A 23,801-nucleotide genomic window follows, 5' to 3' on the forward strand; every position below is an offset into this window, starting at 1 on the left:
CTCCGGTAGTTCTAGGCACACACAGACGCTGGAACTTCTTGTAGGGTGACGGATGGTTCCACTGGTGAGTGACAGGTGGTCAGGAGTGCAGACTACCGCACTGGGGCCACATGCCTGGTACATATTTTGTCTCTTCCACTTAGGAGCCTGAGACTTGGGCACATTCATATCTGCACCTGGGTTTTTCCATCTGAGGAGTGGGGATATTGGGCAAACCTTCAGGTATGTGTGGGGTGAGTGTTGAAGGAGTTAATGTTTCTAAAGGATACAGCGGTGATGGCCGGCTGGCCTCCCTCCCTGCCTTCTCTTCTTCCTTCCTATTCGAGAAAAGTAACCCTGGCAATTATGCTGTGTAAGTGAGACATATCTCCCGCAGAAACACACACACACACATGCTCTCACCCCCTCCACACACACATTCACAATTACCCCACTTAGACCCACACACAGACACCCCTCAATACTCATGCACACATCCCCACACCACCGAAAGGGAGCACAGCAGTCTTCAGAGACTGGAGAACACAGCCAAAGTTCTTTACCCAGAATATAAATTTCTTTCACCGCACCCCAAATCCTCTATCCCACCAGGAAGCTGGAATCAGATGGCTTTGCAGACCAAAGCCAGCAAAAAACCTTCGCCTTCCTCACTATCTAGATTTTCTCCTTAGCAATTCAGTGATTCCAGAATACATACCATTTCACTGCTTTTGAGGCCACTTGCAACAACAGAAAACTTACCTCGAGTTCACCATATCTGTGGTGCAGGAAATGACTTTGGAAAAGAGTGTCTGTGACAACACACAATATCTCAAGAGTAATCAGCTGTTTGGTGGGAAATGAGAGGAGTGTAGCTCTGTGCAAGGCAAGACCAGAGAATTAAGGGGGAAAGGAGTGACCGTCCGTGTTAAATTATCACAGGAAAAATACGACGTCCGTAGAACCTACAGCATTGTTGAGCTAGGTAAGTGCAGGTAGAGTGAAATGTTTGGACAATGATCCTTGTGGTAAAGATCACAGCACATTGGCCTTCCAATTACAGAGACTACCCATGTGTTTATCCTTTTCTTTACTGAGTTCAAATTTATCTTCTGCTTCACATGAGATTTTATGCTCCTAACATTTAGTCAACAACACAGTCCATTGGATCCATCAACATGTTTCAATCATGAACTCAGTTATACGTAAGATAACTCTTAGGAGCAGAACAAACAAATAAAAAATGCTGGCATTTCATTTGAAATTCAAAAAAGAGGTCTAGGAAAGAAAAATTAACCAAAGTGTCAAAGAATATGTCTTTTACTATATGCACTATTTAGCATGTAACATTTTAAAAGTAGCTTTTGACTATTAAAATTCTGATCTGTGATCCAAAGGGCACCATTTTATTCTTCTTTACATTTTATAATGTGTGAACACAAGAGAATCTCATTAACCACAGGACACATTATTTCCCCCCTGTGTAAATTTTTTGAGCATATATACTCATATTTCCTCCCCAGATATTTCTGGAAGAATTGCTGTTGTGGATACTGCAGAGTATAGATAGTCAGGGGTCCTTGATCACCATTCACTGAGACTAAAAATGTAAAGAATAGATGTAGTGGCTCAAAAGTAGATATTGTGGTGACTGGAAAATATGAGATACACTGCTGATACTGAAAAAGGAAAGGTTTCCAATATCCATATCCAGGAAAACCTGCACTAGATGGAATTTGGGGGCCATGTGGAGGGCAGTTCCAGGCCTAGCACTGGCAAAGAAGTGCTTTCCACTTCCCAAACTCACTGTCCAGAATCCAAGTTCGTAGACAGTTAGACCTTCCTTTGCCAGTGAACGGATTATTTGCAAATGCCCAGATTCTATTCTTCGCGTGCTCCCGCATACACTTCCCAGTAATGATGTCCACAGGTGAACCCAGGGGAGCCCAGGACCCAAACTCAGTAGGTAAATCTTGTAGCATGCTCTCTCTGATTCTATTTGAAATGCCAACATTGGACACTCCTCAGGTCATCAGAAAGACTTGAGGGACCTCACATCCCCCTTCCAGGATCCTCACTGACAAAGGAAAAGCTGCTGCCCCCCAAGAGGTGCAGCCCCTTCCTGGGTCTGCAAACTCTTCATCTCATCCCCAGCCCAGTGCCTGCTAACTTCAAGGCTCTTAACAAACAGTGGTGGATGAGGGAAGGAAACAACAAATGGGTGGGTGGATGGATGTGCCGCATGGGTGAATGATGGATGGGTGGGTGGATGGATGAGTGGATTGTTTAGCATGTAAAATGTTACATGCTAAATAGTGCATATAGTAAAAGACATTGTTTGACACTTTGATTAATTTTTCGTTCCTAGACCTCTTTCTTGAATTTTAAATGAAATGCCAGCATTTTTTATTTGTTTGTTCTGCTCCTAAGGGTTATCCTAAGGGTGGATTGTTAGGTGGGTAGCTGGGTGGATGAATGGGTGGATAGACAGTTGGGTGGGTGGGTAGATCTTAATCATGAGAAACCCAGAACCTTGGTGCCTGGCAACTCTGTGGAGAGGGACTGAACCCAACACTTGGTTCTAATCCCAGCTCTGATGCTGTCTTGGTGTGACCTTGAACCACTTCCTTAATGTCTCTAAGCCTTGTCCCCTTAAAGGCAAAGATGTCAGTCCCTGCTCTGCCCATGTCACAAACTGCCTGGAAGGACACTGAAAGGACACACATGCACGAAGATGCTTTAGCAACCCTGGAGGGCTTCTCAGGTGCACTCTTAGTGTTGGAAGGACCTTGCAGGTCATCGAGCTGACTGCCCTTGGGATTGGAATACAGCTTGTGGTAAGAGCCTGAGCTTGGAGCCCAGACAGACCTGGGTTCTCGTCCCGGCTCCACCTCTGTCCAAGTCTCAGACTTCGGGCAGGTGACTGAGACCGTATGCTAATATCAGACAAAATAAGAGTTTAAGACAAAAATTATTACAAGAGACAAAGACATTATATACTGATAAAAGGATCAGTCCTCAAGAAGATAAAACAGGGCCGGCCCCGTGGCTTAGCGGTTAAGTGCGCGCGCGCTCCGCTGCTGGCGGCCCGTGTTCGGATCCAGGGCCTGCACCGACGCACCGCTTCTCGGCCATGCTGAGGCCGCTTCCCACATACAGCAACTAGAAGGATGGGCAACTACGACATACAACTATCTACTGGGGCTTTGTGGGAAAAAATAAATAAAATTAAAAAAAAAAAAGAAAAAACAAATAACATATCTGCATCTAACTGCAGAGCCCCAAAACGTGAAGAAAGAACTGACAGAACTGAAGGGAGAAATAGTTCTACAATGATAGAGAATTCAATACTCCACTCTCAATAATGGATAGAACATCTAGACACAGGATTAATAAGGAAATAGAGGAGCTGAATAACACTAATAACTGAATAATACACCTAATAATACACATCTAATAACTACAAACCTAGCAAGAATCTACAGAACAGTCCATCCAACACAAGATTACACATTTTTCTCAAGTTCACATGTAACATTCTCCAGTATAGATAGACTGTATGTTAAGCTCTAAAATAAACCTCATTAACTTAAAGGAATTTAAATAATAAAAAGTATGTTCTCTGACTGCAAAGGAACAAAACTAGAAATAACAGAAGAAAATTTAGTGAATTCACAGATATGTGGTAACTAAACACCAAGCTCCTAAATAATCAATAGGCCAAAGAAAAAAATTACAGCGATATTAGAAAATACTTTGAGATGAATGAAAATAAAAACATAACATACCAATACTTATGGGATGCTGTGAAAGCAGTGCTCAGAGGGAAATGTAATGGAAATGCATACATTAAAAAAGAAGTAAGATCCCCCAAGATACAGTAATCCAAACAGTGTGGTACTGGCATAAAGACAGAATTATAGACCAATGGAATAGAACAGAGAGCCCAGAAATAAACCCTCACATAATGGTCAAATACTCTTCGACAAGGGTGCCACGACCACTCAGTGGGGAAAAGACAGACTCTTCAACAAATGCTGGGAAAACTGGATATGTACGTGCAAAAGGATGAAGTTGGATGCTTATCTTACACCATACACAAATATTAACTCAAAACAGATCAAAGACCTAAATGTAAGACCCAGACTCGAAAGAAAACTTAGGGAAAGAGCTTCATGACATTGGATTTGGCAATGATTTCTTCATTGTGCCACCAAAAGCAAAGGCAACAAAATCAAAAAGAGACAAATGGGGCTACATCAAACTTGAAAACTTCTCAGTATCAAATGATACAATCAACAGAGTGAAAAGGCAAACTGGAATGGGAAAAAATATCTGCAGATCATATATTTGATAAGGGGTTAGTATCCAGAATACATAAAGGATTCCTACGACACAACAACAACAAATCTGATTAAAAAATCAACAAAGGACTTGAATAGACATTTTTCCAAAGAAGATACACAAATGGCCAATAAGCACATAAAACCAGCTATATATCACTAGTCATTACGGAAATGCAAATGAAAACCACAATGAGATACCACTTCACATCCATTAGAATGGCTATAAATTTTAAACATGGAAAATAAAACATGTTGTTCAGGATATGGATAAATTGGAAAACTTGTGCATTACTGGTGGAAATGTAAAATGGTTCATCTGCCGCAGAAGACACTATGGCAGTTCCTCAAAAAATTAAGCGTGATCCAGCAATTCCACTTCTGGGTATGTACTCAAAAGAACTGAAAGCAGGGACTCGAATAGATATTTACACATCTATGTTTATAGCAGCAGCATTCACATTAGCTGAGAGGTGGAAGCTATCCAACTGTCCATCAATGGATGAACGGATAAAGAAAATGTGATATCTACGTAGAATGGAATATTATTAAGACTTCAAAAAGTAAGGAAATTCTGCAATATGCTACAAAATAGATGACCTTTGAGGACATTATGCTGAGTAAAATAAGCCAGTCACAAAATGACAATATATAATTCCACTTATATGAGACACCTAAAGTTGTCAAATTCATAGAGACAGAAAGTAGAATGGTAGTTACCAGGGGCTGGGGGAAGAAGGGTATAGGGAATTGTTGTTTAATGGGTGTAGAGTTTCAGTTTTGCAAAATGAAAAATTTCTGGAGATCTGCTGCAGAACAATGTGAATATACTTAACACTACTGAAGTGTACACTTAAAAATGGTTAAAATGGCCAATTTTGTTATGTGATTTTTCCTACAATTATTTAAAAAGAAGAAAGATCCCAAGTGTGTAGCTTAACTTTACACTTGAAAGAACTAGAAAAAGAAGTGCTAGACTCAAAGTAAGCAGAAGGAAGGAAATAACAAAGATTAAAGCAGAGATAAACGGAGAATAGAAAAAATCAACAAAACCAAAAGTTGGTTCTTTGAAAAGACCAACGATTTGACAAACCTTTAGCTAGACTGACCAAGAAGAAAAGAGGGAAGATTCAAATTACTAAAATCAGAAATGAAAGTTGAGACATTAGTACAGACCATGCAGAAATGAAGATTATAAGAGAATACTGTGAACAATTGTATGCCAACAAATTAGATTACCTAGATAAAATAAAAAAATTCCTAGAAACACCCAAACTACCAAAACTGAGTCAAGAAGAAATACAATATCTGAATAGACTTATAACAAGTAAAGAGATTGAATCGGTAATCAAAAACTTTCCAACAAAGAAAAACTGAGGGCCAGTTGGCTTCATGGGGAATACTACCAAACATTTAAAGAAGAATTAACACCAATCCTTCTCCAACTGTTCCAAAGAAAACCAGAAAAGTATAAGCACTTCCTAACCAATTCTATGAGTCCAGCATTACCACCATACTAAAGCTAGATAAAGCCATCATAAGAAAACTGTAAACCAATGTCCCTTATAAGAATACAGATGTTAAAATGCTTAACAAAATACTAGCAAACCAAATCCAGGAGCCTATTAAGAGGATTATACATCACGACAAAGTACGTTTATTCCAGAAATACAAGGATTGTTCAACATATGACAATCAGTGCAATACACCACATTAATAGAATGAAGGGAACAAGACACACACGATCATCTCAGTTGATGCAGAGACAGCATTTGACAAAATCCAACACCATTTCACGATAAAAAAACATTCAACAAAATGGGAATAGAAGACCACTTTCTGAACATGATAAAGGGCATTTTTGAAATATCCACAGCTAATATTATACTCAATGGTGAAAGACTAAAATGTAAGATCAGGAACAAGACAAGGATGCCTGTTTTTGCCACTTCTATTTAACATTGTACTGGAAGTTCAATCTGGAGAAATTAGGCAAGAAAAAACAAAGCATCCAGATTGGAAAGGAAGAAGTAAAATTATCTTTTTTCTCAGATGACATGATCTTATATATAGAAAATCCTAAAGAATCCACAAAAAATTCTAAAGCCAATAAACAAATTTCTCTAAGTTGCAGGATATAAGATCAACACAGAAAAACCATTTCTATTCCTATATACCAGCAATGAACAATCTGAAAAAGGAAATTAAGAAAATAATTACATTTACAATAACTTCCAAAAGAATGAAATACTTAGGAATAAATTTAACCAAGGAGGTATAAGATTTGTACACTGAAAACTACCAAATTTTGCTGAAAGAAATTAAAGGATATCTAAATAAGTGGAAAGATACCCCATGTGCTCATGGATTGGAAGACTTACCATTGTTAAGATGGCAACTTCCCAAATCTGATCTATGGACTTAACACAACCCCTATCAAAATCCCAATGGCCTTTTCCATTATAGAGATGGAAAAGCTGATCCTAAAATTCATACGGAAATGTAAGGGACCCTGAATAGCCAAAAAGATCTTGAAAAGGAGCATAGAGTGGGAGGATTCACACTTCCCATTTCTTTTCTTTCTTTTTTTTTTTTTTCGTGAGGAAGATCAGCCCTGAGCTAACATCCGATGCCAATCCTCTTTTTGCTGAGGAAGATTGGCCCCGGGCTAACAGCTCTGGCCATCTTCCTCTACTTTATACGGGATGCCACCACAGCATAGCTTGACAAGCGGTGTGTGGGTGCGTGCCCGGGATCCGAACCCGCAAATCCTGGGCTGCCGAAGTGGAGCACGCGCACTTAACCACTGCGCCACCTGGCCGGCCCCCCACACTTCCCAATTTCAAAGCTTACTAAAAGCTACAGTAACCAATACAGTGTGGCAAAGGCGTAAGACAGACATATGGGTCAATGCAATAGAATTGAGAGTCCAGAAATAAAACCATACTTCTACAGTCAATGAATTATTTAAACACTTGATGTTTTTAGATCAGTTTTAGGTTCACAGCAAAACTGAGAGGAAGGTGCCGAGATTTCCCATAAGTCCCCTGCCCGCACACACGCACAGCCTCCCCCATTATCAGTCCCCCCACCAGCGTGGTGCATTTGTTACCATTGATGGACCTCCGCTGACACACCACCGTCACCCAGAGGCCACAGTGTAGAGGGTTCACTCTCAGGGGTGCACATTCTATGGGTTGGAGTCGGCTAGAGGACCTGGAGGGGCTAATCCAGGAAGGAAAGATCCAGGCCTGGGAGAGACTGCTCTCCTGACTCGAGGCCATCCTGGCAGAAAGGTTTAGGGTGCTCCAGGGCCCCCAAACTCCAGGCCCAGGTGGTGGCAACAGGGTGAAGATGAGCTATGAGGACACAGGCGTCAGCTCAGCATAAGGGAGAATCACCTGGTTTGTTTTCTGAGTTCCCTTTAAAATACTGTTTATTAATCCTGGTCTTTAGTTTAAAAATAACAACAGCTCACTCTAAATAGGGTGGAAAGTACAGAAAAAAATTCACCCCTCATACTTCACCCAGAAGAGCCACTGCTAATATTTTGAAGTACTTCTATTTTAACTGTAAACTATAACAACCATAAAAAGTATATATAAAATGGATGTGGAAAGTTTAAAAGGTAGGAATCCAATGATCATCATGTACCACCGAAGAGTCAGAACACGGCCAGGACCCCAGGAGCCCCGAGTTCACCATCTCTACTTTTCCTCGCAGTTTTGTGTCCTCTGTCTGTGCCCTTAGACCAACTGTTTTCAGCTCTGCCTTTTTTTGAACTTCGTATAGGTTGCTGGACCACGTGTTTTCTTTCTCTCGACCCTGCGTCTCTGACACCCATCCATGCTGACGAGCCGTCTTCACCGCTGACGAGGAAGGCACCTCGCTGTGCGCCCGCCCAGCCGACACTGGGCAGATCCGCCCCGAGCAGGGCCCACCCACACTGTCCGGAGCCCCGAGTCACGGTTTCTCCAGGGCCCTGTCGTTGTGCAATGCATCGTTTCAGTGTGTTTTGTCTTCAGAAACGGAGACAGCTTGATTTTTTCCTGATTATACAAAGAAATAGCAAGATTCAAAGATTCTTCTTTTGTGTGTGAGGAAGATCAGCCCTGAGCTAACATCCGATGCAATCCTCCTCTTTTTGCCAAGGAAGATTGGCCCTGGGCTAACATCCGTGCCCATCCTCCTCTAGTTTATATGGGACGCTGCCACAGCGTGGCTTGAAAACTGGTGTGTCTGTCCGTGCCCAGGATCCGAACCTGCAAACCCTCGGGCTGCCGAAGCGGAGCGTGCGAACTTAACCGCTGCGCCAGCGGGTGGGCACCTTCAAAGATTATTTAAGAATAAAACAGAGGGTTCGGCCCGGTGGCGTAGCGGTTAAGTTCTTGAGCTCCGCTTCGGTGGCCTGGGGTTTGCAGGTTTGGATCCTGGGTGCCAATATACACACCACTTATCAAGCCATGCTGTGGCGGCGTCCCATATACAAAATAGAGGAAGATGGGCACAGACCTTAGTTCAGGGCTAATCTTCAGCAAAAAGAGGAAGACTGGCAACGAATGTTAGCTCAGGGCCAATCTTCCTCTCACACACACGAAATAAAACAGAAAAAAAGTCTAAAGAAGAAAAGTTTCCAGCACAGCCTGGAGATCTGTGCTGGTTGTGCCTAGTGTGTGTCTCTCCAGACTTGACCTTGCCTTTCACATAGACAACAGATAGATGATAGATGATAGATGAGAGATAGACAGATGATAGAGAGAGAGAGAGAGAAAAAAGATCAGCAGAGGGGCAGAGTTCTTCCTGTTGTCACTGAACAGCATACCCATGCAGGTGTAGGTAACCTGGGCACGCATCTCACTTGTCATCTCATTCATCATCACACTCGTGAACGTGCGGCTCTAACGACACTCAGGCAGCCCCTCCCTGTCCCACCGCAGGACCCACCACGCAGCCAACTCCCCTGGCCTCCATCCCTGTGCACGGGTCCCACCACTGACTTAGGTTTGGAAGGGGTCAAAGGTCGTGCTTGACTAAAGCTCTGGAAGTGTGTTACAGACTGACATCCAGAAAGGCAGCATGCAGCGCCCCCCCAACCCCTCAGAGCTGGGAGGACCCATGGATCCTAAGGAAGGGACAGCACAGGCACGGACGGAGAGGAGCCCGTGGACACTGCCCTCCCACCTGGCCCACCTTGACCCCAGCTCTGCTCTGAGGCAGGGGGCAGAGAGGGGCCCCGAGGCCTCTGCCCGGCTCCCTGGAGCAGCACAAGGTGGCCTGAACCAGGTGGGAAGCCCCCTCCTCAGGGAGACCTTGGACGCTACCCCCACAGTTGCTCTGTGTCTCTTCCCGGCAGCACCGAGCCCCCTGGGGAGAAGGCTCAGGGCTCGGCCTCTGGCTGCTCTGGGGGCACTTGGAGGGTGTGAGCTCTGGGAGTGGGGGCTAGGGATGTGGTCCCAGATTAGTGGGCTGTGGGCTGGCGTCTGTGGGTTCCGCACGTGTGGCGCTATGGGAGGACGTGAGAGGCCCTGTGGGTGGTCCCCCCAGTCAGGGCCCAGGGAGGGGATTTGGCCCCCTCTGCCCCGGATAACACCTAGCCCCTCAGTTTCTGAGGCCAGAGACCCCAGTCTGGCAGCTGCCTTTGATGGGGGGTTTGGAGGGGAGACCTCCAGCCCCAGCACCTCCAACAGCAGGTCCTGGTCACCCCCATCATGGCCCTGGTCTCAGAGCCTGGGCTGTCTGGCCCATAGGGGTCCCGGCTGCCCAGTTCGGCTGCCCCAGGAGCCAGATGGGGGTTGGGGGGGTCACTGGGGAAGCCCAGAAGGGGCAATAGAGAGTGTGTCCTACCCACTCAGTTTACACAGGAGAAACAGGCCCACAGGGGGCAAAGGACTTGCCCCGGGTCTCACTGTGAGCCCAGCTGCCAGACTTAAGGCCCAGTCCTCCCCACTACACATGGCGCTCATGTGCCCTCGGCCCAAGGGAGCCCCCTCTCAGCCTGGCTCTAGCCCTGTGACTCAGCATTGCTTCTGGGCAGTGGAGCTGAAGCACGTTCGAGCACATCCTGGCCCAGCTGGCGCTTATTTGTCGTGAACATGAAGGATACACAGCGTCCAGAGGAGAAGCCGTCCCCTCCTGCCACCCCTCCTTCAGGCCTCGGGGAGCAGAGCGAGGCCACTGCCCCACACCCCACATTCACCCCCAGACCCAGGTCCCTCTGACAGGCCAGGCCCCGCCCCCAGTCCAAGGGGCCTCAGGTCCACGCCTGGGGACTGGGGCTCGGGTCTGTCAGAGCTGACCCGGGAGCACGACGGCCAAGTGGCCGGGAGCCCAGCCAGGTGGTCACCACGCGCCTCACAGGGGTGTCACCTGCACAGGGACGTCACCACCCTCACCTGGCTGTCCTCCATGGGCCACATGGAGGTGGTCCAGCTGCATTCCTGGTCAACATATCCTGAGTGTCCCTGTCCAGTGCCCCCTGCACACACATTCACACACAACTCACACACAGTCACGCTCACACTCACACAGGTGCACACACGGAAGCTGCAGTCGACAGTGCCCTCTAGTGGCCGTTGTTGTCTGGTCTCTAAATGGTCACAGTCACACCAGGAGTAACCCCAGGAGTGTTCACAGGTCTGGGAAGACCACTCTCTCCTTTCACAGGGGTGATGTGACCTGGACAAGGTCACAAAGCAGGTAAGTGGTGGAGCCCTGGCCCCCGACTCTGGGGCCAGTGCTCTCGGCCCCTCCCACGTGGCCTGGGTGCCCAGATTCCAGTTCATTCCAGCTCGCAGGGCCCTGCCAGAGCCCAGAGGCCCAGCCCCATCCCAGAGAAGGGGCTGGGGCAGAGGAGCTGGGGGGTCTTGTACCCCACACCCTCACACACAGGGTGCCCAGCCCCCCAGGAGGGACGAAGGCACCCTGGGGGAGAGAAATTTCCAGACCAGAGAGTCCCCGAGATGGGTCTCCTTAGTGCCTGATGGCAGGGTGTCGGGAGGGGAGGGGACTGGGCTTTACAGACACACAAAAATGCCAAGAACACTGACACAGGCTCGATACGCCCGCCACACAGAAGCGACAAACACTAACCTGTGGCCAACTAGCTCAGACACTTTTACAAAGAGAAGAAAAACCACGGGTCACACTGGCCTCCCCTTGTTCCCCCCGCCCCCCGTCCCGTGCGCTCCCTCCTTCCCCAGAAGAAACCGAGCACCATTCATTCCACACGTAGCCGCTGATCAGCTCCGAAGCCCAGCACTGCTTGAGGCCCTGCGGACACGGCCGGGGCCTCAGGGACCAGGTCCTCGAGCCAAGTTCCAGTGCATGACACGGGCCACGACAAACAGCACGTTATGCTGTGACATGTGGTGTGATGAGTTCTTTAGGAAAAGGAAGGGGTCAAGCGGGGAGAGAGTGACAGCTGTTGGTTTACAGTAATGGTCAAGAGAGGCCACCCCTGAATGCAGCGAGGGGACCAGCCGGGGAGGTGCCTGGGCAGGAGTTCTCCCAGCAGGAGGAACAGCAAATGCAAAGGCCCTGGGGTGGGGTGTGCCTGACGAGTTGCAGGAACAGCAAGGAGGCTTGTGTGGTGGATCCAAGGAAATGAGGTTGGGGCAGGAGAGGGGGCCAGCGGGACCCTGGGGGCTTTGCACATCGTGCTGCACACCTCGCGTTTTCTTCCAAGTTTTCAAACGTACCTGAAGACATTTATGTCGACACACCACACTCCTTCTAACTTCGTACGTATATCTCTAAGGCTAGGATCCAACCACGTCAAATAGAGAGAGCTAAACAGCTCAGATATATGAATATGCCAGGTGTTAAGATGCTGTAAAAGCATAACAGGAAGACATAAGAAGACAGCAGTCACCGATCTTGGGCCGTCTCTCTCTGCTCCACTAATCCAAGGGCTGGCCCCGACCCTGAACTTGGCCTTCTTCCCTGGTGCAACTGCACCTAACACCAGAACACAGCACAGGGCAGGGGAGCAGTGTGGTGGGCGCCGGGCCTTGTCAGCATAGCTAACCCTGGAGGAGACCTCCCCCTCTTCAGCCCATGCTCTTTCTGTGAGTGGGAGAGGGGTGTCCCCTGAGGGATGCCCTTCCTGCCAGAGGAAGGCAAGTTCAGGAACACAGGAGCTGAGTGTGGCTAGAGCATGGAGGGCCTGGGCAGGGGTGATGTCACATCAGGACAGGCCTGTGGGCTGGCCTTGACCCAGGCTTACATGGAAACCAATGGGGTCATCTGAGGAAGGGAGCAGCCCCATCAGACTGCACATTAGAAGGATCATTCTGGCTGCTGAGGGGAGAAAGGCGGAAGGGGAAGTCAGGCCGGAGGTGGGAGGCCAGGGAGCGCTATGCAGTGGACAGTGCACGCGGCGACGGAGGCAGCAGCCCCAGGCAGGAGCAATCAGGTGAGCGGAGGAGGTGGCATCGAGCGATATTAAGGGCAGGACGTGGGGGGATTGGTGAATAAGGCAGAGGAGGAGGTGGCACCTAATTCCAGGCTTGAGATCAGCGAGTGTGGAAACAAGAACAGGCGCTAGAAAGAGGGCTGAGAAGCATCACCGATACGCAGAACAGGCAGGAGAAAGTCACTTGTTCACACAGCAAACGCTGGTGGAGGGCCTACTCTGCAGCCCGGTGGGTGACGTGGTGGCCAGTGAAACCTGCAGGTCCCTCCCCTCCACGGCTCAGTCAGGGAGAAAGGAAGATGGGCAGAGAGGGATGCCCACATGGGGGAACTCGGGGATGGGCGCCAACAGGAGGGAGAGGCTTCGGGCCTTATTTACAAGTCTAGATAAAGCCCCCCAGCCTCCAAGAGGGGAATTGTGCCCCCTTGCCACCCCTACTATGAGCCCAGGACAGCTCTTCACTTTTGAGTGTGCATGTGGTGCTGGGAGAAGACCCATCCAGAAGCACACGAGGTCTGCTCCCTTTTCCGGGGGATGAGATGACATGAGGATTACAGAGGGAGCACATTACTGCTTGGCGGCATATGACCTCCTTTCTCGTTTCAGGGATTCCAGGAGCTGGAAGACCTAAGTGAGACCTGTAGGGGAGCAACAGGTGCTCCTGGGTATCTGTAGGGGGAAGAAGAGCTAGCCTGGCTGGGGGTGGTGGCAAAGGGAAGCAGGCATTGAAAGCTGACAAGACCCTTCTTGGTTTGGGGAGATGTCCTAAGAGCCTCTCAGATGCCTGCAGGTCGCCACCAGAGGGCGCTCTAGACCTCAGTGGGCGGAGACACCCCCCCCCCCCCCCCCCCCGACCCCGGGAGGAGGAGGCAGCAGTGGAAGGCTGGGTGATTGACAGCTATGCGCAGAGGCAGACGGGGTGAGGCAACAATCATTGGAGGGTCTTCAGCACATGCCCCCACCAGCACCTGACGACTAGGCAAGTGCATGGCCAGTGGTGCAGGAGGGATGGTCCATCTCACGACACTCCAATTCCACACTCACCAGGCTGCCTTTGGATTTGGTTTCCTGGGTAATTAGATACTGAAGATGGGGTTCTCCCACAAGAAAGGGATTGCTCTTTCCCCACCCCCAGTAAATCAATGCATCGGCATTCTGGCAGACATATCCACCTTGTGTGATGTTGGTGAATGTCCTTTTGTCCCCAAGAGCTGAGCAACTCTGAGTGGACTGAGGGCATTTGGTTTTCACCTTGGCCTGTGGTGACTAAACCACTTGCTGCCTCTGAGAAGTCCCGGCAACAGCTGCCCAGGGCTCCAGCATAACATCCAGAATTGTCCTTCCCCACAGCTGCTGGGTAGATCTGAAACTAAATTACCACACTTTTGGTAAGTCATTGGCCTCAGTTTCCCCACTTGCAACAGGAGTGGCCAGAAGTGACCATCTTCTTGAGTGTTTGCAGCTGTGATAGTGCTTCCCCCCTCCCCGCCATGGGGCCCAACCTGGGACAACAGGTGATGGGGAGGGAGGCTATGAGATGTCCCTACCTCTCTTCAGATGACTGTGGGTTCACTCAGGGAGGGTGGGATGATCTGTGATGGCTAATTCATTCTTACATCTAGCAGTGTTTTCTAAAAAGTAAAGCACAATGTAATGTTCTAAGTTGTGTTGAAAGAACTTTGGGAGTAACAAGAATAGAAAATTAAAGAAATATTTCAAAATACAAATAGTGTAATAATCATCTTTGCCCTCAGTTTGCCATGCAGGTTTGCATTCCTTACTCCTCTGAGCCCCACAGGGCTGTGAGGTGGCATCATTGTTCCATGTTATAGACAAGGACACCGAAGCCAGAGGCTGTGACATGAAGAGTGAGCTCAGGACAGAGCCTGGCACTGAGGGAGGGAGACAGGAAGGAGCAGGTGCACACAATGGCAGACCTCTAGTCTACCCAGAAATGATGACCCACACGTGGTTAATAACTCACAGAGATGGGGGGGAAATGAGCATGGCCTTTTTGAGTTAAATGAGTTAATATAATATATATTAAAATATTAAGATGAAAATAAATTATGCCTTACTCTAAACAATAATGCTAATGACAGAACTTCTTACATAAGAAAAAGAACTACAGAAAGAATCAGAAAACAAAATCCAACAATTTGCTTTTTATAAGTTACAGACATATAGCAAAATATATACACAAATTTAAAAAATAAAAACGCTGAGCTACATAAACTCTCATGCAAATGGAAATGCAAAAAAAGCCAGGGGTTTCTATTATGATTTTTGGAAAAGAGAAGTTTAAGCTAGAAGCATTAAAAGAGGCAAAGAGGGCACTAAAAGGCACAGTTTTCAATATATCACTATTAAATATATATGCCCCACATATCATGGTCCCTACTTTTAATAATTTATACCCTGCCTTCTTCTCAAAAAGGATTTGAGATAACTGCATGACTAACTTAGCAACAACATACATAAAAGAGAAACAGAAATTAAAGTGAAATAGAAATATGCAAAGAAAAAAACACCCAAAATCAGACTACAATTAGATCAAGTAAATGGTTCTTAACTATTTTGGGGTCACAGAGCCCTTCCAAAATGTGGTGAATGCCCTAGACCCCTCCCAGAACATCTATGCACATACCCACACAACTGTGTTCACTCCCTAGGAGGCCGCAGCCTCCAAACCCCTGCACGTACACGACTCCTAAGCAGTCCATGGACCCAGGTGAAGAGCTCTGAAGTAAACAAAAGTTAGATCAAGTATGGATTTGGATAAATTAATTTAAAAACTAAGTTAACAAATAGAACTGATAGAGTAAAAACACATTTCTTGAGAGAACACAAATGCTTTATAAAAACTGGTAATATATTCAGGCCCAGAGAAGTTCTGTGGACACTTAGAAATGCTGACACCATGTACAATAAGTAACAACAACAACGGCCTAAGCATTCACCACTTGGAAATATAAAAATATTAATAATACTAATAACACTTGGGCCAAAAGGAAATTCTTAATACAATAATAAAAAATACCATGTCAAACTTACGGAGTGCAGAAAACGCTCTAAGAAAAAATCATAGACCAAAGTATCTACATTTAGTAGAAATATTAAAAATATGATTATATCTAAATAATTAATCTTAGAAATGTAAAGTATTAAGCCAAAAAAAAAAAAGAAAGAAAAGAGCAGAATACACATACTTTGACAAAGCAATTCAATTAGTAAACAAAATCAAGACTTGGAGCTTTATGACACTCAACATCTACCACAAGGAAAAAAATGTAAGACAACAAAACAAAACAAACAGCCAACAACTAAATTCAAGGACAATTAGAATGTTACTAGGACGATCTCTTACAATGTTACACTGTTTGAGACCCTAAATAAAACGAAAGCACTTACAAGTACATAGTAAACACTGAAGAAGTGGAACAGAAGGAACCAGGTTCTGCTCCCACTTCCGAGAGAGAACCGTACCTGGTCTTACCATGGCTATGTGAGACTGTCCACCCTTCAGAAAGGGGATTTTAATCCCCATGTGACATCAATTGTCAAAAGGAAGAAAGGAGTTGGGGGGTAGAGGAGGCAGAGGAGAAAGAAAGTGCATATTTCAAAACGTGAGAACAGCATAAAATGAGTTGAGAGAAGCTGGGAGTGAGTGGAGAGGGCATCTGGGCAGAGGGTGGCATGAACGCCATGTGGCTTGCTCAGAGGGTTAAACCAGATGGGCTGAAATGGGGGTTTAAGTGCAGAAAAGCCCCTGAAGGTTGGTTTTAAGGAGACCGGTGACATGTGCAAAATGATGCTTTAAAAAATCAGTTTGGCTGGGGTGTGCCGAAGTATTCGGAGGGAGGCATCAAAGGGAGGAAAGAGATGACTGCCCCATAAGAAAAGGCCTGGCCAGGGCGGAGGTGGAATGGGGGGGTGCCAAGGAGGTAGATCTTGGCTGGGGGGCCTGCTGTCCCATGTGCAAGGGTCTCAGCATTCTCTCCTCCTGGTAAATGACTGAAGGCTGCCTGCAGACAACGCCGGGGCACCACCGGGTCAGGCCAGTCCAGCAGGTTCTGGGGGACCCTGGGGCGCTGGCTAAATATTTCACATACTCACACAGCAAAGAGCTGGATAGAGGGGTGCTCTCACCCCCGGGACTCCCACTGTGATCTCCCAGCCCATCGGACCTATCATTTTAAAATCTCTGGCCTACCAAGGCCTACTTATTAAGTAATGATTATGGCTTTCCCATTTTTATTCATCAAAACTACAAATAACTGCCCAGCTGAGCTTCTGATTAGCTGAAATAACCAGTGCTACCACGGTGGGTTCGTGCGATTCCAGCCATCAACTTTTGGAAAACTTCGAACTCGCTCAGTCTGCCTCCTCCCCGCACTAGCTCTGGGGGGCCCGGGGGAGAGAAAGCCAGTACTAGAGACCCCTGGGCAGCACGAAGGCCTGAGGGCCTGGGACAAAGAGCTGTCAGTCGGCCAGACACGTCACTGCCTGAGCCCATTTCTGGGGATGGGGTCAGGGGACTGAGACAGAACAGCCTGCAGGCTCGCTCAGTCAGCGTGAGCAGGCCTGACATCTGGGAGATGTCGGGGGTGCATGCGAGCCCAGCACAGGGCTCACAGCCTGGCCCACGTTAGAACATTACAATCACCTGTGCAGCTTTAAAAACACACCAGTGTCTGAGCCCTCCTCTGGAGATGCTGACTGAATTGGTCCAGGCGGGACACAGGCTTGTTACTTTTTAAACGACCCCTGGGTGAACACCAGTTGACAGCGGGGAGGACAGAGAAATACGAGGACAAGGACTTCACTGAGGCCGTGGGGAGGCTCTGGATGGCCTCTGGGAAACCACATTACAAGCACCCACAGCCCAGGGTGCCCTGCCATTTTGGGAACCAGACAGAGATGCCTCTCGGTCTGCGGGGAAAGCAGGGCTCACTCTGGGTCTCCATCCTCCATCGCCAGTTGCACAAAGCACTTGTCTGTGTGGTCTCCTTCTCAGCGGGAGCTCTGCACCAACCCTTAGAGGTATGTGGCCAGGTCCCGCTATGCCCCCTTCACAGATGGGGAAACGGAGCCTTGGGGCTTCCTCAAGGTCACGCAGGTAGGAGGAGCAGGAGTAGGACATGAACCCGGCCCTCTGACTGAATCACCTGCTTCCTACATGCCCCAGCACTGGAGGGTGGAGAGGGGGCTGCACAGCCAGCAGACCAGAAACAGGCCATGGTCTTGGGGGCCCTGGGTCTGTGGAGGGATTAGTCTTGGAGGGCACTAATGTCTAGTGCGTGCTGAGTCCAAGCCAGGCGTCACCATCCTCTGGCCTACAGGACCAGCCCTCTACTCCCCTGTGAAAGAGCCATGAGCCAGAGACCGCCCTCACTCTAACCTGGAACGAGGATCAAGAGGCCACACTGGGGGCTCACACCCTCACTCCTCATAGCAAAACTAATCCTTCCAGACCCTCCCTTTGCTCTGTAACCCGTTTTGGCTGTCCCCATCAATGCCCAAGCTGGGTGGAAGATTCCATTTTGCTGCTGATGTATCTACGTTTGGATTCATTTTTCTTCAGCTGATTTGGACTTGTGAGCACAGTCTGTCTCGTGAAAGTGCCAGACTGCAGACTGATGGTAAAGAGTTCATCTGCCAGTTTTGTGGTTTAACTCAACTCTCTCTCTCTGACGTTTATTCTTCTGGATTCTGGCAAAAGAGGGGAAAACTCAATCTCACAGGCTTGGGAGTCCAATGTGAGAATGAGACGGCTGATGGCCGATTCTCTCTGGGCGCGCCCCATGCCGGTGGCCTTCCTGTCCCCCCAATAAACCTGCTGAGTGCAGGGCGCTAGCCAGGGACCACGGGGACCCGGCTGCTCGTGTGGGTGTGCAGGAGTGCCTGGGTGGGTGCGTTTCCATTCAGCACTGTCATCAGGGAGGTGGGCAGGGACTTACGGACACAGCGACTGGGTGTGGGCTCCATCTGGGACAGTCTTTCGGCTCTGAGTGAGCCTCTCCTTCTAGAACTTCTCAGCAGCATGGATTTTCTGATGCCGAATGAGGTGCGAGCTGCCCCTGAAAGACTTGCCACATCTGTTGCACTCGTAGGGTTTCTCTCTGGTGTGGGTTTTATAATGCTCAATAAGGGCCGACCTGTGCCGGAAGGCTTTGCCACACTCATTGCACGCATAGGGTTTCTTCCCTGTGTGGATTCTCTGATGCTGGATCAGGGCAGAGCTGTGGCAGAATGCCTTCCCACACTGGCCACACTCATAGGGCTTCTCCCCGGTGTGGATCCGCTGGTGCTCGATGAGGGACGAGCTCTGGCTGAAGGCTTTCCCACACTTATGGCATTTGTAGGGTTTCTCGCCAGTGTGGGTCTTACGATGTTCAATGAGGTTGGAGCTCTGGCTGAAGGCCTTCCCACACTCTTCACATTTGTAAGGTTTCTTCCCAGTGTGAATCCTCTGGTGCCGAATAAGGTGAGACCTGTGACAAAAGGCTTTACCACAGAGATCACATTCATGAGGTTTCTTCAGGGTGTGGATTTTCCGATGCTGGCTCAGGCCTGAACTCTGGTTGAAGGATTTCCCACATTCCTTACACTGATAAGGTTTCTCTCCGGTATGAATTCTCTCGTGTTTTCTGAGACTTGAGCTCCGACTGAAATCCTTCCCACATTCCCTACACTCATAGGGTCTCTTCCCAGTGTGGGTTTTCTGATGTTGCGTGAGGGCTGAGCTCTGGCGAAAGGCTTTTCCGCATTCCCGGCATTCATAGGGCTTCTCCCCGGTGTGGATGATCTGATGTCTGAGAAGGTGCGAGCTCTGGCTGAAGGCCTTCCCACACTCACAGCACTCGTAGGGCTTCTCCCCCGTGTGGATCACCAGGTGTCGGAGGAGGTGTGAGCTCTGGCTGAAGGCCTTCCCACATTCCCGACACGCATAGGGCTTTGCTGGTTGTGCAGTTCTGTGAAGTTTGTGAGGTCCCAAGTCCCCCCTGCCTGCTTTCTCACAATCATGTGAGTTCTTCTCCATTGTGGGTTCTTCTCCATCGTGGATTATCTGACATATACTAAGGTCTGATTTCTGGAGGAAGGTTTGGCCAAATATTTCGTCATCCTGGGGCCTGTTTACTGGCAGGATACTCTGATGCTGAACAGGGCTTGAGCACAGACTAAAATTCCCCTCATAATCATCATGTTCCTCGTCTTGCTCCCCAAGAGGGATCTCCTTATAGATAACAGCCATTTGCTCTAGACCCCTTTCCTGAAGAAAAGGGTCACCCAGGTCCTCCTCTGGGAAAAGTTCTTGCTGCATCTCTAACCCATCCTCAAACACAAAGGTCTCACCAAGCTTGGTTGCTGGGGAAACCTCCATTGTGACTCTACTGACTATTTCTTGAAAGATGTTCTTCTTCGGGTCACACTTACTGTTCTCACAATCTGAAAAGAAAAAGGGACATTGTCAAGCCAGCAAGTCAAGCACCTAGAACTTCCTGTGCCAGAATCTGTGGTGGGTGTAACAAAATAAGTATAAGACACAATCTTGCCCCAGAGATGATCCCCACTGAGTTAGAGATGATTTTGATTTACCAGAAACAATTGCAAGGAAGACAGACACACTTACCACACCGTGGTGTCTAGACTCTAAAGGCTGAAGGTGGGGCCAGCCCTGTGGCTTAGCGGTTAAGTGCAGGTGCTCCGCTACTGGTGGCCCGGGTTCAGATCCCGGGCGCGCACCGACATACCGCTTGTCTGGCCATGCTGAGGTGGCGTCCCACATGCAGCAACTAGAAGGATGTGCAACTATGACATACAACTATCTACTGGGGCTTTGGGGGAAAAAAAAAGGAGGAGGATTGGCAATAGATGTTAGCGCAGAGCCGGTCGTTCTCAGCAAAAAAAACAGGAGGATTAGCACAGATGTTAGCTCAGGGCTGATCTTCCTCACAAAAAATAAATAAATAAATAAAATAAAGGCTGAGGGTGTTCAGAAAGGTGGGCTAGAACACGAAGTGCAGCCGCTGTGGAAAATGGACAAGACTTGGCTACTGGAGGATGAGTCCCCGTTGGGGACGGGGTTTTGTTCAAAAAGAGAGAGAGCACACACTTCCCTCCTACACTAGGTCAGCTGCGCTCCCTCCAGCCAGCTGTGTGCCCAGGCCAGAACCCTGGGCGTCTGCCTAGACCTTCTCGTTCTCTCAATGAGCATGGCTCATCCCGACCACTGCCTGAGGCTTTATCCAAGGGGTCTCTGCCTCTCTGTCCTCAATGCCATTCTGCAGCTCAGGCCTCAGTGTGACTCCCCAGGATTATTTCAATACTGGCCTCCCACCTGGCCGCCTACCTCCAGTTTCTGCTCCTCCCTCTGGTCTGTTCTACACATTGACACCAGTGTCAAATACCCAAAACACAGGCCTGATCGTGTCACTTCCCTTCTTAGGATCTTGCAGCAGCCCAACTCCTTCACAAGGCCCTTCCAGCCCTGTCTCCAGCCTCTTGCTGGAGGTATATATATATACTATATATATATATATGACTAAATGACTAAATATATATATGACTAAATGACTAAATATATATATATATATATATTTGTGTGTGTGTGTGTGTGTGTGTGAGGAAGACTGGCCCTGAGCCAACATCCATGCGAATCTTCCTCCACTTTATATGGGACCCTGCCACAGCATGGCCTGACAAGCAGTGTGTCTGTGTGAGCCCTGGATCTGAACCCGGGCCACCAGCAGCGGAGCACGCGCACTTAACTGCTACGCCACGGGGCCAGCCCCCTAAAGATTATTTTTTTTTAATGACTTTTCAGCCAGTAGAAAGGCCAGGTGTGCAAAAAAGCACAGAACTATTCTCAAAAATTCTTTGATCACTTCAACAACTCCTCTCTCCCCTCCTCTTCAGCAACCATAATCTCCAATCCTTCCAGCTCTAACTCACCCTCACCAAGTCTAACAACCAGAGTGATGGCCCCATTCTCCTCTTCTAGTTCCACCCCTTCCCTGTCCAGCTCGGACCCTCTCTATCTACCGCGGGTCTGACTACAGAGTCTCTTCAGCTCTCTCTCCAACCACCATCAGGATCCTCACTCCTTGCCCTGCTGCAAACAGCCGCGAACTACCAACTTTCTCTGCCAATCCCTCCTAGGATGTTAAACGTTGCCAAGGAAAATCATACGACTGCGTATGGCACCGAGACAAATTTCAAGTTTCCAGTTTCAGCCGGGACTTGGCCCAGCACTCAGCTCCCCCATCCAATGACTTCCTTCACTCAGCTCCCACATCCAATGATGTCCTTCCCCAACCCCTCTCTCCTCAGCCCTCCCTTTCCCATCCCTCTGGCACTGCTCACCAATACCTCCTCAAAACCCTTCATTTCAGAGACTGCAAATTGGCAGCAAAAATTTGGATCCTGCCACAGACACGTTTTGTTTGGCTCTCAAAGAGCTGGGCTTTTCCTTTTTGTTTGACTTAGCTACCAATATTGAAAACTCAGCAGGTTTCTGTCTTGCTCTTGAAAAACTGAAAAAGGCCCACCCCTTCACTAAACCCACCTTGCCTACCTGGCTTTTGAGCTTGCCGGCCAAGCCACCCCCACGCCCACGCCCTGCTTTATTCCCTTGGTTTCTGAAAGCCTTTGCTCCTCCAATTTTCATGCCTTCTGATTCCTCCTTCTCGGTATCTGTGGATTGCAACTCTTTCTCCACCCACCTGTTCAATCCTGGTGTTTCCATTCTCACTATGTGCCACCTGCACGCTGAAGTCGGCACTCTTTGAAAATCTGGCACTCCTTTATCTGTCCCCAACAATGTTTTAAATACTTTTGGACCGAAAATTCAAAGGTCTGGAATCCCACGCTTCCCACGTCTCTCGGGGCCTTCCCCGGCTCCTCCTGCGTCCGTCACCCCATCATGCGGGGAGCCCCAGGGCTCGGGCACCGGGCGGACCCTCGGTCGGGTCAGGGTTTCCTGGCTGAAAGCCGGCGAGCGGCCGCGGACCCGCACACGCCGCCCGGGCGGCGACGCCGGCGCCCCTGCATGCTCCCCTCCGCTGGGGGACGCCCACGCCCGGGGCCACCGGAGGGACAGGTGGTCACGCTGCTGACGCGGAGCCACTCACCTGGGCCGGGGCGGGGACGCTCACCTGGGCAGGGGCGGGGCCGCGGGAGGGCGCGGCAGGGCGGCACCTGAACTGCTTCAACCCGCGGCCAACACGGCCTCGCTCGGGGCTGCTGCTGACGCGGAGCCCGCGGCGGCCCGAGGGCCCGGAGCCCCGCCCCCTCCCGCGGGCACTTCCGGGACCGCTCTAGGCCGCGCGGAGGCCCCGCGTCTCGGTGGTCCGGTCGAGCCGGGCGTCGTCGCGCGTGGCCGCCGGGCTCGGGGACGCAGGGCCGGGGATCTGGAGGGTCTCTCCAGTTGGCGCAGTGGCTCTGGGCTGTCCGAAAAGCGCGGCCCGGCTATGGGGAAAACTGAGCGGGGCAGGCGTTGGCAGGAGTGCAGAGGAGGAAACTGAGGCCGGGAGGGGTGGCCAGCCTAGAGCCGCAGGCAGGCGGCCAGTGCCCGCTGCACTTGCCCTGGGGGTGGGGGCAAGCCCGAGGCCCTGGGGTGTCTGGGGTCTTCAGGAGAAAGGGTTCCCAGAGCTGCGGAGCCCGTCATCCCGCACAGGCCCAGGGTCCTGTTAGCATTCACCCTCCCTTTCTGGGTAGTCCTGGTCTCGCCTGCCCACCCCACCACCACAGAGACTGAGATGAGCGGAGGGGCCCGCTTGCGGCCCTGGAGATGGCTGAGAGTGGAGGCGGGACTCCCAACTCAGTGCGTCTGAGGGATGACCTCCAGACATAAGGCTCCTCCAGGGGAACCGGGAGGGAAGAGGAGTGTGTTCTTGAACCCCCCACCTCACTCCCAGGCGCTCAGCTCTACTTCTGATGGCAGGACTTGCCCCTCCACCAGTGCTCCCCTCTTGGTCCACTGCTGCCCAGGTGCTGCCTGCCCCGCCTATGGGAGAGCCTCCCTTGGGGGCCACAGCCCTATGGTGGGAGACCAGGAGAACACA

At 49.3% G+C, this 23,801-nt stretch overlaps 2 protein-coding genes across 4 annotated transcripts in view; one reads left to right on the forward strand and one right to left on the reverse strand.

The window, feature by feature from the left end:
- Window positions 1-8,405, forward strand: part of LOC147912400 (uncharacterized) — a 30,282-nt gene extending 21,877 nt beyond the window's left edge. The window contains exons 5-6 of the transcript XR_015549881.1: window positions 144-222; window positions 8,115-8,405. The gene's annotated coding sequence lies outside the window, so the exon portion shown is untranslated. The remainder of the gene's footprint in view (window positions 1-143; window positions 223-8,114) is intronic.
- A 6,480-nt stretch (window positions 8,406-14,885) lies between these two features.
- On the reverse strand, window positions 14,886-22,969 carry ZNF70 (zinc finger protein 70). Of its 3 annotated transcripts, none has more exons than XM_087423820.1 (2): window positions 22,893-22,969; window positions 14,886-20,184 (listed from the first exon to the last, which is right to left on the reverse strand). In XM_087423820.1, exon 2 carries the CDS (start codon window positions 20,117-20,119, stop codon window positions 18,761-18,763), a length of 1,359 nt encoding a protein of 452 aa, XP_087279946.1. In that variant the 5' UTR covers window positions 20,120-20,184; window positions 22,893-22,969; the 3' UTR covers window positions 14,886-18,760. The 3 variants fall into 3 exon arrangements, with proteins under 3 accessions (XP_087279946.1, XP_087279945.1, XP_087279944.1); XM_087423819.1 differs by having other exon boundaries at window positions 22,869-22,965; XM_087423818.1 differs by lacking the exon at window positions 22,893-22,969 and adding an exon at window positions 22,461-22,846.
- Between the last annotated feature and the right edge of the window lie 832 nt (window positions 22,970-23,801).

The sequence above is a fragment of the Ceratotherium simum genome, chromosome 35, assembly GCF_057802395.1.
Source record: "Ceratotherium simum simum isolate JZ-2026a chromosome 35, ASM5780239v1, whole genome shotgun sequence".
Classification (NCBI taxonomy): Eukaryota; Metazoa; Chordata; class Mammalia; order Perissodactyla; family Rhinocerotidae; genus Ceratotherium; species Ceratotherium simum.